This window comes from Phodopus roborovskii, unplaced genomic scaffold, assembly GCF_943737965.1.
Source record: "Phodopus roborovskii unplaced genomic scaffold, PHOROB, whole genome shotgun sequence".
Taxonomy (NCBI): Eukaryota; Metazoa; Chordata; class Mammalia; order Rodentia; family Cricetidae; genus Phodopus; species Phodopus roborovskii.
This window is the reverse complement of record NW_026126517.1, coordinates 22,413,475-22,428,692: the sequence shown is the minus strand read 5'-3', so window position 1 is coordinate 22,428,692 and position 15,218 is coordinate 22,413,475. Positions and strand designations below refer to the sequence as shown.

Genomic DNA, 15,218 nt, shown 5'->3' with positions numbered 1-15,218 from the left:
GTTTTTGTTTGTTTTTGTTTTTTACAAGTAGAACAAGTTGGGGTAGAAAAGTGGCCCCAAGTAAAGAAGCAGTCAGAGTCCAGCAAACCACAGGCTCTTTCTCAGCAATCACAGGTATTTATCTATGTGCGTGGAGGGATCACAGTCTGATTGTCTGGTTTACATGTGACATTTCAGGGCCAGGATTCAAACCCAGCTCTTTGTAAGACACTGACCCCACATGGTTTATCACTGGGCAAGGAACCGCAGAGTTGATGCAGGAAAGGAGCATTCTGTTAAGGGACAGGCTGGGCTGTGCTCACAGTGCCTGGCTGAGACTTGCATTCACTAACCAGGAGGTGACTCCCTGCCCAGGGATGGGGCTGAAGGAATGAATGCATTGAGCGAGGAACCGGAGATATAAAACAAACTAATGTGGAGTGGGAGAGTGAAGATCAGCCAGGTCCCTGAAGCTGCCCTAGGGGCATGAGACCCAAAGCCAACTGGAGCTTCGAGGCAGGGCTGTGAGAAGGCAGGGGAGTGACAGGTCCTGTCCCCAGTGCCTCTGTGACACCAGCACGGGGTCTCCTGTGGCCCCAGCCCAGAGTCAAGGTGCAGGAGTAAGGATTTCAGGAGAGTCTCCTCCAGTCCCACCCTACCACCCACAGGCACTGAGGCCCCTTCCACCGTGCACAGCTCACAGGTGTGTGCCCAGAGAGCCAGGCTGGCACCACTCAGGCTGCCTGCTCTGCTCAGGCTCACCCAGCCAAGTCCCGGTCTGCAGCACCAACCAGGATGCCGCAGACACTTTTCAGCCTAGACCAGCTTGCGGGAAATTTTTAGTTTGACGTAGCCGGCTTCTTCCTTTTTTCTTAATGCAGTCTATGGTGCCTGGTGAGGCTCAGAAACTGAAGGAAACTGCTTTTCTATCTCACCTGACCTCATGCTTTGTCTGGAAGTTTCTGTTTAATAGTAAATTGATGCAAAAAATAATCCTAGATTTTTCTGCTTTGCTCTAGAATTTGGCTAAGTATTCAGACTTCAAAGAGCTTCGGTCTAGCTCAGACCTCCAGGATCAAGGCCAGGAGATGGGGCTATGTCAGCCTCCCATAGCCCACTGGGGCCCCAGCAGCCATGTGTTGCAAGGAGATAAGCCACCCCTAGGAGCCAGTGGGAGGTCAGGAAGCAGAAACTCAGTGGTGTTTGCAGACACTAATAATCAAAGATGGGCTTTTTTTTTTTTGGAAGTGAAGCCCTGTGGTTTTGGCATTTCTGCCAAGTGCCATTTATCACTGAAGATTTTATTGGACAGCATTCAATTACCTACCCTGCTGGGAGAAGTCAGGTTAGGAATAATCCAAATGAAGGCAATATCCTGTTGCCTTTAAAATGTGTAGTTCAGGCTACAGGCTTTCTCACCTGAAGGCTAATTCCCCAAGTATGACCCCCTTGCTGCCCTCTTTGGTGCCACTTGGGAACTAGTTAGGAGAGTAGAGTCTTAGCCCTCACACCAGCTCAAGAAGCCAAGATCTGCTTGTTGTCCAAGACCCCTCTAGGAGATTCTTAAGGGTATTAAAGTTTTCAGCTTGATGGGTTTGCAAGCAGCAATGAGAAGGGAGGGGTGGCAAAAATAGAATGATATACAGGAGCAAGTTCGGATCAATGCCATCATCAGTCGATCTTCTGAACACATGGCAGCTTGTGGGGTACAAGAGCGGGATTCATTTCCCTGACTCTCCTTTGCCCTATCCCCACTCAAGTCAGTCCATATCCGGTGAGGGTTTGTGTGTGTGTGTGTGTGTGTGTGTGTGTTTATTTGACCCTGCACAGCACTCACATCTCTGCCTTAGTAGTTTCTCAGGAATGCTCTCCCTCTCACAAATACTCAGCAAGCACATAGACTCAAATATCTGCTCCAAAACTGGAGGTGTGGCTCAGCGGCAGAGCATATGCTTAGAATGCCCCATGCCTGAGTTCAACCCACAGTGCTCATGCAGGTGTGTACATGTGCATATTCACCTACACACACACACACACACACACACACACACACACACACACACACGTGTTCCAAAGCTATCTACTCCTAATCTTCTAATTGCCTCTTCATTCTGTGCTCTTATGACTGGACACATCCACTCATTCAGCACACTCAGGTATTATAACCCCCCATTACACACAGAAGATACAGTCTAAAACACCCCCCACCCACTGCCATCCCAGTGGATACCTGAGACAGTGAATAGTACCAAACCACTTTGGTACCCAGACAGAGAATCTGACAACAGAGCTAGCAAGTGAGTAATGAGGGGATGACTTACATAATATAGATTCTCTGGACAAAGGAAAATGGTATGTTCCCAGCCAGGGAAGAAGCAGAAAGACACAAGATTTCATCATGCAACTCAGCAGAAAATTTATTAAATGGAAGATACCAGAAATAAGTGATTCAATCATCAGACCACAAGTGACTGTCGCTAACTGAAACAAAGCATGGATGCTGTGAGACTGCTACAGCATCTATTTAGCGGCCCTATGTACTAGATATTAGGTGGGAAACTGAGACCCAGAAATAAATGAGATACACATGCTTTTGAGAGCACCCACTCTAGACAGAGATATAAAGGTGCAAAGCCACAGTTGAACATGATGAGTGCAGCCCTGTCTGCTCGGGGTACAGTAGTATTAGTGCCCCTAATACTGTGGCCATCTCTGGGATAACAGGAATATGGCCAGTATGCATCCACACTGACCTCCCAGCTAGACTGTAGCTGTGTGTGTTGCTCCTCTGAGTTCACCATGGTCCTCTTCTGATCCCTGAGCAGCTGAGACTTAGTGGATATCCGTGGGTCTATTGGGGGGAAAGGTGGAAATCCCACCAGCCTGACTAACCAGCCAGGTTCCCTGTGCAGCCTCCTCCACTTCCTAGCCATTATTAGCAAGGACTTAACCCACATAGAGTTAGAGGTGCAAGGGTCACAGGAAAAGGCCTAAAGTAGGCTAAATGCTTCAGATCTGCAAGAGAAGATAAAGCTTCACATGAAAGAGCGGACAAGAAACAAATCCAATGGAGTGTAAAGACATCTTGGAAGATTTGAGAATGAAACTGCCTAGATGATATTCAAGCAGATGGTGGAAGGAATATGGCTTGGGCAGGAGGAATGGCAGTGAGCATCCCAGACACTGCAAGAGGAGACAGACTTGGAAGCTGAAGGGGCAAAGGTGAACCAGCAGGAACTGGGTGTTGGCTTGTTTGGTTCTTAAAGAGAGTGGCATGGTGGAAAGACAAGATACAAGCAGACCACGGAAGGCCACAAACAAGCAACGTGGAGTTCAGACCCGGGTCTTCTGCTCCTATTCTGGAACAGGTGCATCACTGTTATTCTTGACATTAGGAGGTATTGGCTTTGTGGGAAAATGCTAAGTTCCCTTCATTTTTTTTTTTTTTCCTTAAAGAAGAAAGGTTCTGTGACTCTGGTTTTACAGAAGTGGTCACAAATCGCCTGACCTCCCTGAAAGAAATTCTGACCACATCTGCAAAACAACTGGCCAGGTCAGCAGTCCTAAGAAACATCCTCTGTGCTCAGGAAGAAGCTACAGGGCTGGGTTAGAATATAGTGTGCTTAAAATCTAAGGCTCTTTGGTTCTAAGAAACTGAGGTGTCAGTGTCAGATTAATGCCCCAGATACACACACACACTCAGCCCTAGCATTTTGGGGAAGATAACTTCTCATATAAATCCATGATCATGCTAGCCTAGGCAAGGTCAGGATAGCCAAGGAAAAACAAAAGAAAGTAGTGAAGATTTTCTTTCTTCCTTTTTTTTTTTTTTTTTTTTTTGTTATTGTTGTTTGTTTGTTTTTAGTTTGTTTTTGTTTTTCAAGACAGAGTTTCTCAGGCTGGGCATTGGTGACACCACCTTTAATGCCAGCACTCAGGAGGCAGAGGCAGGAAAATTTCTGTGAGTTCAAGGCCAGCCTGGTCTACAGAGTGAATAACAGGTCAGCCTCCATAACTATGCAGAGAAACTCTGTCTTGAAAAACAGAACAAACAAAAAAGGCAGGGTTTCTCTATGTGGCCTTGAAGCATGTCCGGAATTCACTCAATAGACCAGGCTGGCCTCAAACTCAGAGATCCACCTACCTCTGCCTCCCAATTGCTAGGATTAAAGTCGTGTGCCACCACTGCCTGGCTAGGGCTGGGGCCTTTAAAGGGGGTCCAGCAATTCCTCTAATTCCAAGAGAAGCTTCTAGAATTGCTAGAGTCTCCATTATTCATGGGCAGGACTACCCACCTCAACCCTTGGGACTGCTTTCTCTTGGCAAGGGCCTGATGCTTTTGGAAGTCTTCAAACATGGTGGTGTCTGGTGTTCCAGGAACCAAAACTACTGAAAGCTCAAACAGAAAAACTGCTTGTTGAAGGATGAGGAGACCCAGTTGACTTGGTTTCCGGCAGCCTCATGCCCTCCAGGATCATCTCCCCAAAGCCCTCGCCTGCTCTTGGCTTCCTTACCTGCTCTTTCTTTGGATGGGAAAGGGAATTTAGGTGTCTGGTTAAATGGCTTTGTGCTCACAGAAATAAAAATGAACAAGAGATTGGGACCAGAAGACACTGTCATCTATACCACTCAATTTTGCTATTCAGGCTGAACATTAAAGGCCTGGAGAGATGGCTCAGTGGTTAAGAGCACTGGCTGCTTTTCCACAGGTCCTGAATTCAGTTCCCAACAACTACACGGTAGCTCACAACCATCTGTAATGGGATCTGGTGCCCTCTTATGGCACGCAGCACCCACATGGCCTCTTGTAACTGTCTGTAGCTCCAATTCTGGGAGATCTGATTCTCTCTTCTGACCTCCACATAGGCAAAACATCTGTATACGAACGTGTGTGTGTGTGTGTGTGTGTGTGTGTGTGTGTGTGTGTGTGTGTGTGTGTTTTGAGACAGGGTTTCTCTGTATTGCTTTGGAGGTTGTCCTGAAACTCACTCTGTAGACCAGGCTGGCCTCGAACTCACAGAGATCTGCCTGTCTCTGCCTCCCGAGTGGTGGGATTAAAGGCATGCACTACCGACGGGCTTATAAAAATAATGTTTTAAAGAAAGGGATATTTTTTTAAATGATTGAATGGAAAACTGACTAGCATCATTAAAAAAAAAAAAAGAACAAGTTACTGAATGGCAAGAAGTGGAGAGAAGAATCAAATTGAGCAAACTTCACAGGCATAGACGCCTCAATCCAAGCACAATTGCCTAAGCTATTTCATTGGTCACTGGGGGAAATCATGGGCTGGAGAGATGACTCACTCACTGGGTAAAGACTTGTTACTCAGCTTCAAAACCTGAGTCTCCTGGTTAAATTTTTAGCCCACTGGTGCCACCTGGGAAGAGGAAACCTCCATGAGGGAATGGCTTCCATCAGACTGGTTTGTGGGCATTTTCTTGATTAATGGTCGATATGCAGAGGCCAGTCCACTGTGGGCAGTGCTATCCCTGGACGGGCGGTCCTAAGTTGTACACAAAAGCAAACAAAGCAAGTCAGTGAGTAGCACTCCTCCATGGTCTCTGTTTCAGCTCCTGCTTCCAGGAGGACTATGTAGTGAAAAATGCAAGCTAAATTAACCCTTTCCTTCCTCAAGTTGCTTTTGGTCATGCGGTTTACCACAGCAACAGAAAGCTAACTAGAACACCCAAGGACCCACATAGTAGTAGAAAACCTCTGACCCTACAGACACACAACATAAGTTAAAAAATAAAAAATGAAACCCCACAAATCTCTGTTTTTATAGAAGAAAAAGCTTCAATTTAGCATGGTTTGACACAGAATTTTTTTTTCTATTTGTTGCTAATGTGAAAGCCATATACATTTGTTAGAAGCTGTGCTGTGAGTTGGAAATTTGATATTGTCCCAGGCTAGTGACAGATGATAATATCCTCTTCCTCAGTGCTGAGCAATGGCATGTCACCACTCCCAGGCAGCCACACAATAACCTGAAGCTGTATAGTGTGGTGTACAGGTTAGCTGTATTCAATGCATTTTGAACTCAGGATATTTTTACTTCATGATGACTGCAGCCCTTTCTAAGCTAAGAGTAGTTATGTGAGGGGACTGGAGAGATGGCTCAGAGGTTAAGAGCACTGGCTGCTTTTCCACAGGTCCTGAGTTCAGTTCCCAACAACTACATGGTGGCTCACAACCATCTATAATGGGATCTGGTGCCCTCTTATGGCACGCAGGCATACATACAGGAAGAACACTATACACATAATTAAAAAAAAAATTAAGAGAATTTATGTGGGAAAATTACCCTAAAGCATCCACATAAACTTTTTGGCATGAAAACTGAAGAGGCAGGACCACGGCTCAACACAGGCACTTAACTTCAAAGCTGTCCTCTTTCTTTGTATACCACATATTGCAGGATTAGCAGCCAATCCTCTGTAGAAGAAGGCTGGCTATGGGGGAGCAAATAAGCAGGCTTTTCCTGTGGTCTCCTGGAGTGCTGTTTTGGTTTTAGGCGATATTAGTGTTTGAGAGCTGTGGATCTACCTCAATTTTGAATCTCTGTGCCTGTATAAAAAGGAAGGTTTGTGGGGAACTATGGCTGGGAGAGTGGTGTGGGCTTGCCCTTCCTCCTAGGTTCTAGCTGCTGAGCCCAGAATGGAAGCCAAACAGAAGGGTTCAAGTTCAAAGCGGGACATGTCTATGCTTCTGCAGAGTGCTCTCCGAGGACCAAGTGTATCACTCATCCTCAAGTTTCTTCCCCAGTTAGTCTCAGACCCAGAACAGTAGATGTAAAATCACAATCCACAGGTGACTGTGTATGCTGAAGGCCATTCTCCAACACACACACACACACACACACACACACACACACACACACACACACACACGGTTCAAGGAAGGAGAAAGCACTCGGTAGCCCAAGAAAGAATATAACGTCATAAGCCACAAATGAAACCCCTTCCTCTATGAATACTTCAGCTATGGAAAGTCCCAAACTCTGCTATGGCCCACATCGGATGCTGCCTTCAACATACATTGACATAATCCTCTGCCATTTAACAGACGTTTTCTGTGGCCCCTGAGGAACAGAGAGAGATTTGGTGATTCTTCTCCATGGTTAACCAGAGTAGATGGTAAATGGAATAAACCTATATCAAGCATGTCATGTTAGGAGAGTTTGGGGAGTCATTGAAAAATGTAGCCCTACTTGAGAATGAATCAGAGAGTCAGGCTAGTGGATGTATCCCAGCCCTCCAGGGGCTGAGGCTGATAGACCACTCGTCAGTTTCGGGTTACCCTGGGCTTCAGAGCAATACCCTTCATGTCCTCTTCTTAATTTTCCTTTTTTATTGTTTAAATTTTTTTATTTTATGTGTATGGGCTCTTTGTTTCAGTGTCTATCTGTGCATCTCATGCATGCCTGATGCTCATGGAGGCCAGAAGGGTCCCTTAGAATAGATAGTTGTGAGCCACTATGTGGGTGCTGAGAATTGAGCATGGGTCTTCGGAACAAAAGCAAATGCTCTTAACCACTGAACTATCTCTCCAGTCTGAATTTTTGTTTTTTAATTTTTTAATAACTCACTGAGTCCAACTCATGCTGGTGTACACACCTATGCATGTGGGTGCACAGTTCCCCGGGGAGGCGTGGATGAGCTACCTATTAATGGCCATACTCTGAAAGGTATCGACTCTCCCAACAGTCATCAACTCCTAGTAGGGATGGGACTTGATGAGCTTCTCCCCTAGCACTGCTGGGATGTTGATTGGCTGGCTCTCCTGCAGGGAAGCACCCTCCGCTGCTGTCAAGTCCATTCACAACACCCTTTCCCATTCTGATATTCTTTCTGCTCCTTTTGGCAATGTGTCCTGCGCCTTGGTGGCCTAGGTGCAGATGTCCCATTTGGAGCTCAGCCCTCAGCAATCACTTATTTGCAGCTCTTTGACCATCTATGAATCTCCGCGCTAACTGCTACCCACTACAAGAAGAAGACTGACCAAGGCCGGGAGCAGCACCCCTCTACTAGCATAAACATAAACACAAACATTTACCGAAACTATAGTAGTAGGTTTCCCCCTAGAACCTAGGGCATGCCCAGCTATAGACTTTGGGCCAGGTTTACAGTATCAGGCATCGATCCCCTCCTATGGAGCAGGTCCCATATCAGAAAGTAGTTGGTTACTCTCATAATGGTCATGTAAGTACTAGACCACTGGGTTCAGTGTACCTCAGTGCATGCTCCATCAGTGAGTAAGATCATTGATGTCTCCTCCCTCCATGGTCTACATAGCACCTGGCACTATGAAAGCTAGCCAACAAGGAGAAAGGTTTCCTGTCAGTTCCAGGCTGAGTTCTCCATGTTTACCATAAGTGTATGTTGTCTTCAGCCATTAAGTCTTACTATTGAGTTCCAGGCAACACCCTGTCTTAAACAAGCAAAGAAATCAGTGACCCAGGGCCTGGGCCAGATGTAGCTCAACAATAGAGCACTTGCCTGGTATGAATCCCCAGTACTTCAAAGGGTGGAGTGGGGGATGGAGGGAGACTGATCTAGAGAAGACCTCTCCTGCCCATGATTGGCTTAGTGAGGAGAAAGCTACAGAAAAGGAGGAAAGGCCTGTGATAGTCAAGGAGGGGGACCAGATTTGGGTTCCCAGCTGGCCCCTAGGAGCCACCAATCAAGTTTGAGAAAAACAAAGGGTTCCTTTGTTGTTGTTGTTTTCCTTTTTGGTATTTTGAGGAAATGTTTCTCTGTAGCTTTGGAGCCTGACCTGGAACTCACTTCTGTAGACCAGGCTGGTCTCCAACTCACAGAAATCCTCCTGCCTCTGCCTCCCAAGTGCTAGGATTAAAGGTGTGTGCCATCACCACCCAGCTTGAAAAATGAAGGATTTTTAAGATCAACCCCCTTTGTACTTAGCTTTTATTTTTTAACATGTATTTTTATTTTATGTGCATGGGTGTTTTGCCTGTATGTATATTCATGCACCATGTACACGTAATGGCCAGAGAGGTCAGAAGAGGGTGTCAGATCCTCTGGGTCTGGAGTTATAGACAGTTACATGATGCCATGTGGGTTCTGGCACTCAAACCTGAGTCTTCTGCAAGAGCAGTCAGTCCTCTTAACCCCTGAACCATCTCTCCACCACCACTACCGCTACTGCTAACCCCCAATTTAATTTTTTTTTAAATAAGATCAACCCTTTTAAATCTCAGATAACAACCAAAAGTATAGGAACCACATATTTCAGAGTTTAGTCATAGGTTGTCTGCTCTGGCAGGTCTAGTCAACACTTTTGAAAAGGACATGCCCAAACTCCATAGGCCTAGCTGGCAGCCACCAATGCAGATCCCCAGGGTGAGGAAAACCACTGAGTTAAATCCCAGGCTTGTTTTCATACCCCACTTCCAATATATCAACCTCTCTTTACCTTCCCCAGAACCAAATATCCCCATGTGTTGAGTCCTTTGTGGCTCTCCTCTAGGAACGTTTTATCAGGAGTTCCACACTTCAAGTCCCCTCTCACCCTCCATCCAGGACATAAAAAAAGATGATTCCCACAAACCACATTTATTTGGGGATAATTCATCAAAAGAATTGCTTTTGTTGCTTTGCATCTCTCTGAGTCTCTTAGTAACTCATTCACAGAAAATCCTGTTCACATTAAAGACCTGAACCAAGTGACTGCTTGAGACCATGGGCAGACCAGCCAGCTCTCCACCCCACCAGCCAGCACACACTTCTGGGAGAAGCCCATTGTCTCCCTCCCCTCATCAGTGCCTGTTTATCTGGAGCAATTCGGTCTTCCTGCCAGTCTCCAAGCCCTCCATCTTCAGGCTTCAGAAGACCAGCCGAGACGCAGAAGTCTAAAATAGCTGGTACGGTGGCTCAGGGGCCACCAAAAACAGAGTCTTTGCCGCTGCCGAGACGAAGTGCCCTCTTTCTTCCCAGAAAGTTTGCTGCTTTGGGAATCCCCCAAGCTGACTATTTTGGGTTTTGGTTTTTGGTTTTTTCAAACTGGATTATTTGGATCTGACTGAAGAGAGGGCCAGACTGGATGCTCTGGAGGAAGAAGGCCAAACTGGGTGCTATAATGGGAAAGAAACAAACACATGTGTAAGGAGGGGAGAGTCAGCAGTGAAGTGTCTGACCAGCAAGTCCTGGGTTCAATCCCCATCATAGAAAAAGTAAGTTGAAAAGCAACAGTAGCAGCCTCTCAGTGAAATGTTCCTCATATGTTTGGCATAATATTAAATTCTATATGCATTGCCTCATTGAGGCAAATACTACTTTTCTCTTTTTGGAAACAGGGTCTCAAGTAACCCAGACTGGCCTCAAACTTACTATATAGCAGAAAATGACATTGACTTCTAAGATAAGAAAACAAGCTCATAGAAGCTGTTGCCTACCTCTCAGTATCATCTGCGAAGTTTTGGAAGCGGAGTATGGATCCCACCATTTAATATCAGAGTCTGAGATCTGAACTACCCCGTGGAGACCCTGATAAAAGTGTTATGGGTGGGATACTGGGTCCAGGAGTCCTGCAGATATCAAAACCCATGGATGTTCAAGGCCCTAGAAGTGGCTTGACACTTGTATATAATCTACAGAATACATGCTCATCTGTACTTAAAAGCATGTAAATGCTATGTGATTAGGTGTTCTGATGTGATACTTAATGAAAAACAAGAAAATGTCTGCACATGTTCATTGTAGATATTTCTCAAATATTTTCCATGTGTGGTTGGCTGAACCATAAATTCTGGAAACAAAGACACAGTCTACATTAAAGCAATTTAATCAAGTCAACAGCAAAAAAAAAAAAAAAAAAAAAAAAAAAATAGGCTACTTATTGTCATTCTCTATCAAAGAATACCTCTGCTGCTAAGATTTCAAACAAGAGTCTGTAGCCCAGAGTTTGGCCACAAGAGTGTGGGGTGTGTGTGTGTGTGTGTGTGTGTGTGTGTGTGTGTGTGTGTGTGTGTGGTGTACATGCCTATACACATAGGGGCCAGAAGAAGATATTGGATTATCCCTTGGAGCTGGAAACAAGTATGCAGGGCTCCCACCTATTATCTGGTCCTCATGATTGCAAAGGAAGCACTCCTCGCTGCTTAGCCACCTGCTAGCCTCCTATGGGTTTATTTAAATGGCACACACAGTGGTGCTTCTATCTATCTATCTATCTATCTATCTATCTATCATCTATCATCTATCATCTATTTTGAGGAAAGGTTTCTCTATGAAGTTCTTGCTGCCCTGGAACTCACTCTGTAGACTAGGCTGGCCTTGAACTCAGAGATTCACCTACCTCTGCCTCCTAAGTGCTAGGATTAAAGGCAGGTGCCACCATGCCAAGCACGTCTTTCTTTCTTTCTTTTTTAAAGATTTGCTTAAAAAAAAAAAAACAACTATGTATATACAGGGGAGGTGTGCATGTGAGCACAGGTACCGACTGAGGCCAGAGGCATCAGGATCCCTGGAACTGAAGTCAAAGACACTTAGGAGCTGCTAAACATGACTGTTGAGATCCAAACTTGGGTCCTCTGCGAGAACAGCATGCACTCTTGAGTGCTGAGCCGTCCAGCACCCAACATATAGTGTTTCCACGTAACCTGGCCAGCCCTGAAGACCTCTGTGTTTACAGCCTGGGCCTTGCCTCACCCATGCTTTAGCAGGCCTGAGGCATGAAGGGGACAGAGGCACTGTTTCCCTTGCACAGCATGTGAGTAGCTGTGAAGAGCACTGCTGCTCAAACACATCTCCACCTCAAGACTTTCTCCAGTGCTGGTGGGTGACACTCCCACCAGCAGCCATGCCTGAAGGTCTCTACAGCCTGGCCTGTTACTGGAGTGTCACATGGCAATAATGGAAGAAGGGTGTAGAAGAAAATGACTCTATTCATCCACAACTTCAGAAGGGCTAATGTTTTACTTGGTGGAAGGGGGCCAGATCTCTGATCTCACACTGCCCAGGCAGAACTTTCTCTACTGCCATCAGCTGGGAGTCATGTGTCTCTGTGCAGTGTGACAGGGCAAACAGCCCATCATTCCAAACACTCTGGAGGCCTGCCTTCCTGAACCCAACAGACTACAGCTCACCGTGGGGTGGGGGCCATTAATCAGTCTACAAAATAATGTGGTGCCACTGTCAGCCAATTCCTTTCTTCCTACCCCTGCACCTTGTACAGCAAGAAGCCATTTCCGGCTGCCTTCTTCCCTGAGTTGCCTGCATGTCAGTTAGATCGTGAGACGGTAACAACCAAATTTAGAATAAACAAAGCCAATGACCAAAAGGACGCTATTTTTAATGTTTTTAAAAACTGTGTGTTTACGATGTGTGGGCATGCATGCGTGTGCAGTTGTGTGCCTGAGTGCAGACACATGCACTTGGAGATCAGAAGCCTTCCACCTCATTTGAGGTCTCTTCCCTGTCTGCTGTCACCTACACTGGGCTGTGTTTCCACCGCTCATCTTCCGTATGGCCTGGGATTATAGATGGGTGTGCTAACAGCTTTTTATGGGTTCTGCAGATTCAAACCCAGCTCCTCATGCCTGTGCAGCAAGCACTTTACCAAGCCTTTTCCCTAGCCCCACAGCTTGTTTGGGGGCAGGGTCTCATTATCAGCCACGTTGGCCTTCAACTGGGTGTGCAGCTGAGAATGACCCTGAACTTGTTTTGGGGTTTGTTTTTGTTTTTATTTTTTGGGTTTTTGGAGACACGGTTTTTCTGTGTAGCTCTGACTGTCCTGGAACACACACTATAGACCAACCTGGCCTCAAACTCAGAGATCGGCCTGCCTCTGCCTCCCGGCTACTGGGATTAAAGGCGTGTGCCACCACCATCCAGCAACCCTGTATCCTGCTGTCTCTTCAGTGCTAGGATTACAGGCATGTAACTACCACAACCAACTTACATGGCACTGGGAATCAGGCCCAGGAAACAATCACTTTATACACCAATTGCGTCCCTAGCCGCCTACTTTCACCTTTCACTCCCCTGCAGGTCTTGTCTAATGATCTAATTTGCTTTATTACATCTATTTGACCAGAGCTGGGCTAATGAGGGTAGGCTTCCTCCCTACTTTCTCTGCGTGTACTCTCTATCATTGACTTTAATCCTAAACAGAGTTTATTCTCTAGGCTTCCTCCTGCTTGGGAAAACAAAAAAAAAAAAAAAAAAAAAAATCTGTCCTCTGCAAACAACCTCTTGCGGTGGGGTGGCCTCACACTCCTGTCTCCCAGAGCCTCCCCAACACCTGCTTCCTCTCCAGAAGGGCCGAGAATAGTCCTCACCATGGTCATGTAGGTGGCCTCTGATTGTCCACTTGGTCCTCCATCCATTGACTCCCACGTAGTTATTGAGGAGTAGACATGTTTCTGGGGTGGGGGGAATACAAAATTCTTAAGGGTCATGCAAGAAAGGGACCACCTACTCCTGTTCACAGGATATCAGCTACCAAAGCCATGTAGTTCAGAGGGTTATGGAGTCAGAGAATGGTTACACTGATGATCATTATGGCATCAGTCTTCCTGAATGAAGTCACAGGAAATGGCCTCAAGAACCAAACTGTCTGCTTCAAAACCAAAGACCCTTGCATCTCTAGGCATTGACTTGGCAGTGAGGGACCCTCATCCTGCAGAATAACTTGTAGGCTGTGACCAGTTTCTTCTGATTAGTAATGGCAAGTTGGCACTAATCATCAGCTAACTGTTGTCCTCTCACAGAGGGTTGATGTGGCAAGGACAGCCCTCCCTGAAGCTCACAGCTCAATGATCTGAGGACTGTGATCTACCATTGTGTCACTCTTAGGAAAGTGACACATTTTCAGGCTTTCAAGGATTGAACCAGCCTGAACAAAAATACTAGGGACAAAAGCAACCCAAACCTCAGGAAGTCTATCACAGAGAAGTGTCTAAAAGTCAAAAGGGGGAAGGGAGAAGGTGGGGCAGAGGAGGAAAGAATGAGGATACAGGCACTCAGGGAAATCAATCTCTCAGCTCCTGTTTATAACTCCACCACGTCAAAGCATGAGGCGGGGCAGGAGGAGTCCTTCTTGGTCCCCTCTGAAGGCTCCTGAATGCACCTCCTCAAAATCAGAGCTTTCTGGTTCCAGGTTCAGGGCTCTTGGCTATACCTGGCCCAGGATCTGCTGCCCAGGGCTGATCTGGCCCAGGCTACCTTGTCCCAGCCCATTCCTCTGCAGCAGTGATAAAGGTCCTGAGTCACTGCTGTGCACAGAGCCATGGCCTGTGAGCTGAGAGCTGAGACTAATGAGCAAGATACCGTTCCCAAGTGATGGCCTCCACCCTCCACCTCCCAGTGTTTCCTACTCAAGTGTGCGTCCATTTGTGTCCCCCTCAGATGGCAGGTTGTCCTCTCACCTCTGGATTAGTCTTCTCTTTGTTCTCCAGGCTCTTCAAGGAAGCTGTAGAATTCACTGAACTGTAAGGCATGAAAAGTACATGGAATGAACACTCTGAACCCCACAAGTGTACCTAGAAAGGATCCTATACTTACTGGGTGTTTTGCATCCAGTGGAACACCCATGTCACAAAGGATCTTTAAATCACTTTATGTAGAGACCCTGGGGAAGAACTAAATACACACAGGGCAGCTCTTCTGGTAGGAAGTGGGAAGCTACTCTGAGGATAGTTTAGGCTGAAATATGACTTCACCTTCTCTGTTTTCACTCTAACCACTTCTGTCCCAGAGTTGGAGGCAGAGTATAAGTAGGCACAGTGGCATCTTGAAGTCCTAGCTACTACTGAAGCATGGAGCCAGGAGTTCAAAACCAGCCTTGGCATCATGTGGAGACCCATTTTAAATTTGTCATCATCATCATTAGTGTGTGTGTGTGTGTGTGTGTGTGTGTGTGTGTGTGTGCGTGTGTGTATCACTCAAGTTACAACATGTGAGTAGAGGTCAGGGGACAACTTTTAACAATCTGTTCTCTCTTTCTACCTTGTTGAGACAGTCTCTCTGCCTCTGTCTCTGTCTCTGTCTCTCTCTCTCTCTCTGTCTCTCTCTCTCTTTCTGCTCCCTCTGCCTATGCCAGGCAAACTGGCTGGCTAGCTTCCAGGTGATTCTCCTGTCTCCTCATCTCATCCCACCATGGGAGAGCTGGGGTCACAAATATGAGCCATAGGATCTGACTTTCACGTGAGTCCTGGGAACTGACCTTAAGGCATCTTCCTGGCCTAAGAGATCTCATTTTAACAAGTAGGGAGG

The 15,218-nt window shown here is 46.3% G+C and overlaps 1 protein-coding gene across 3 annotated transcripts in view; it reads right to left on the bottom strand.

Moving 5' to 3' along the window:
• Positions 1 to 9,981: 9,981 nt before the first annotated feature.
• Positions 9,982 to 15,218, bottom strand: part of Jaml (junction adhesion molecule like) — a 28,478-nt gene continuing 23,241 nt past the window's right edge. For all 3 annotated transcript variants that reach the window (XM_051197302.1, XM_051197300.1, XM_051197301.1), the window contains 3 exons: positions 14,372 to 14,432; positions 13,283 to 13,366; positions 9,982 to 10,075 (listed from right to left, as the gene is read on the bottom strand). In XM_051197302.1, the coding sequence (XP_051053259.1) occupies positions 10,010 to 10,075; positions 13,283 to 13,366; positions 14,372 to 14,432 (211 nt within the window). In that variant the 3' untranslated portion in view covers positions 9,982 to 10,009. The remainder of the gene's footprint in view (positions 10,076 to 13,282; positions 13,367 to 14,371; positions 14,433 to 15,218) is intronic.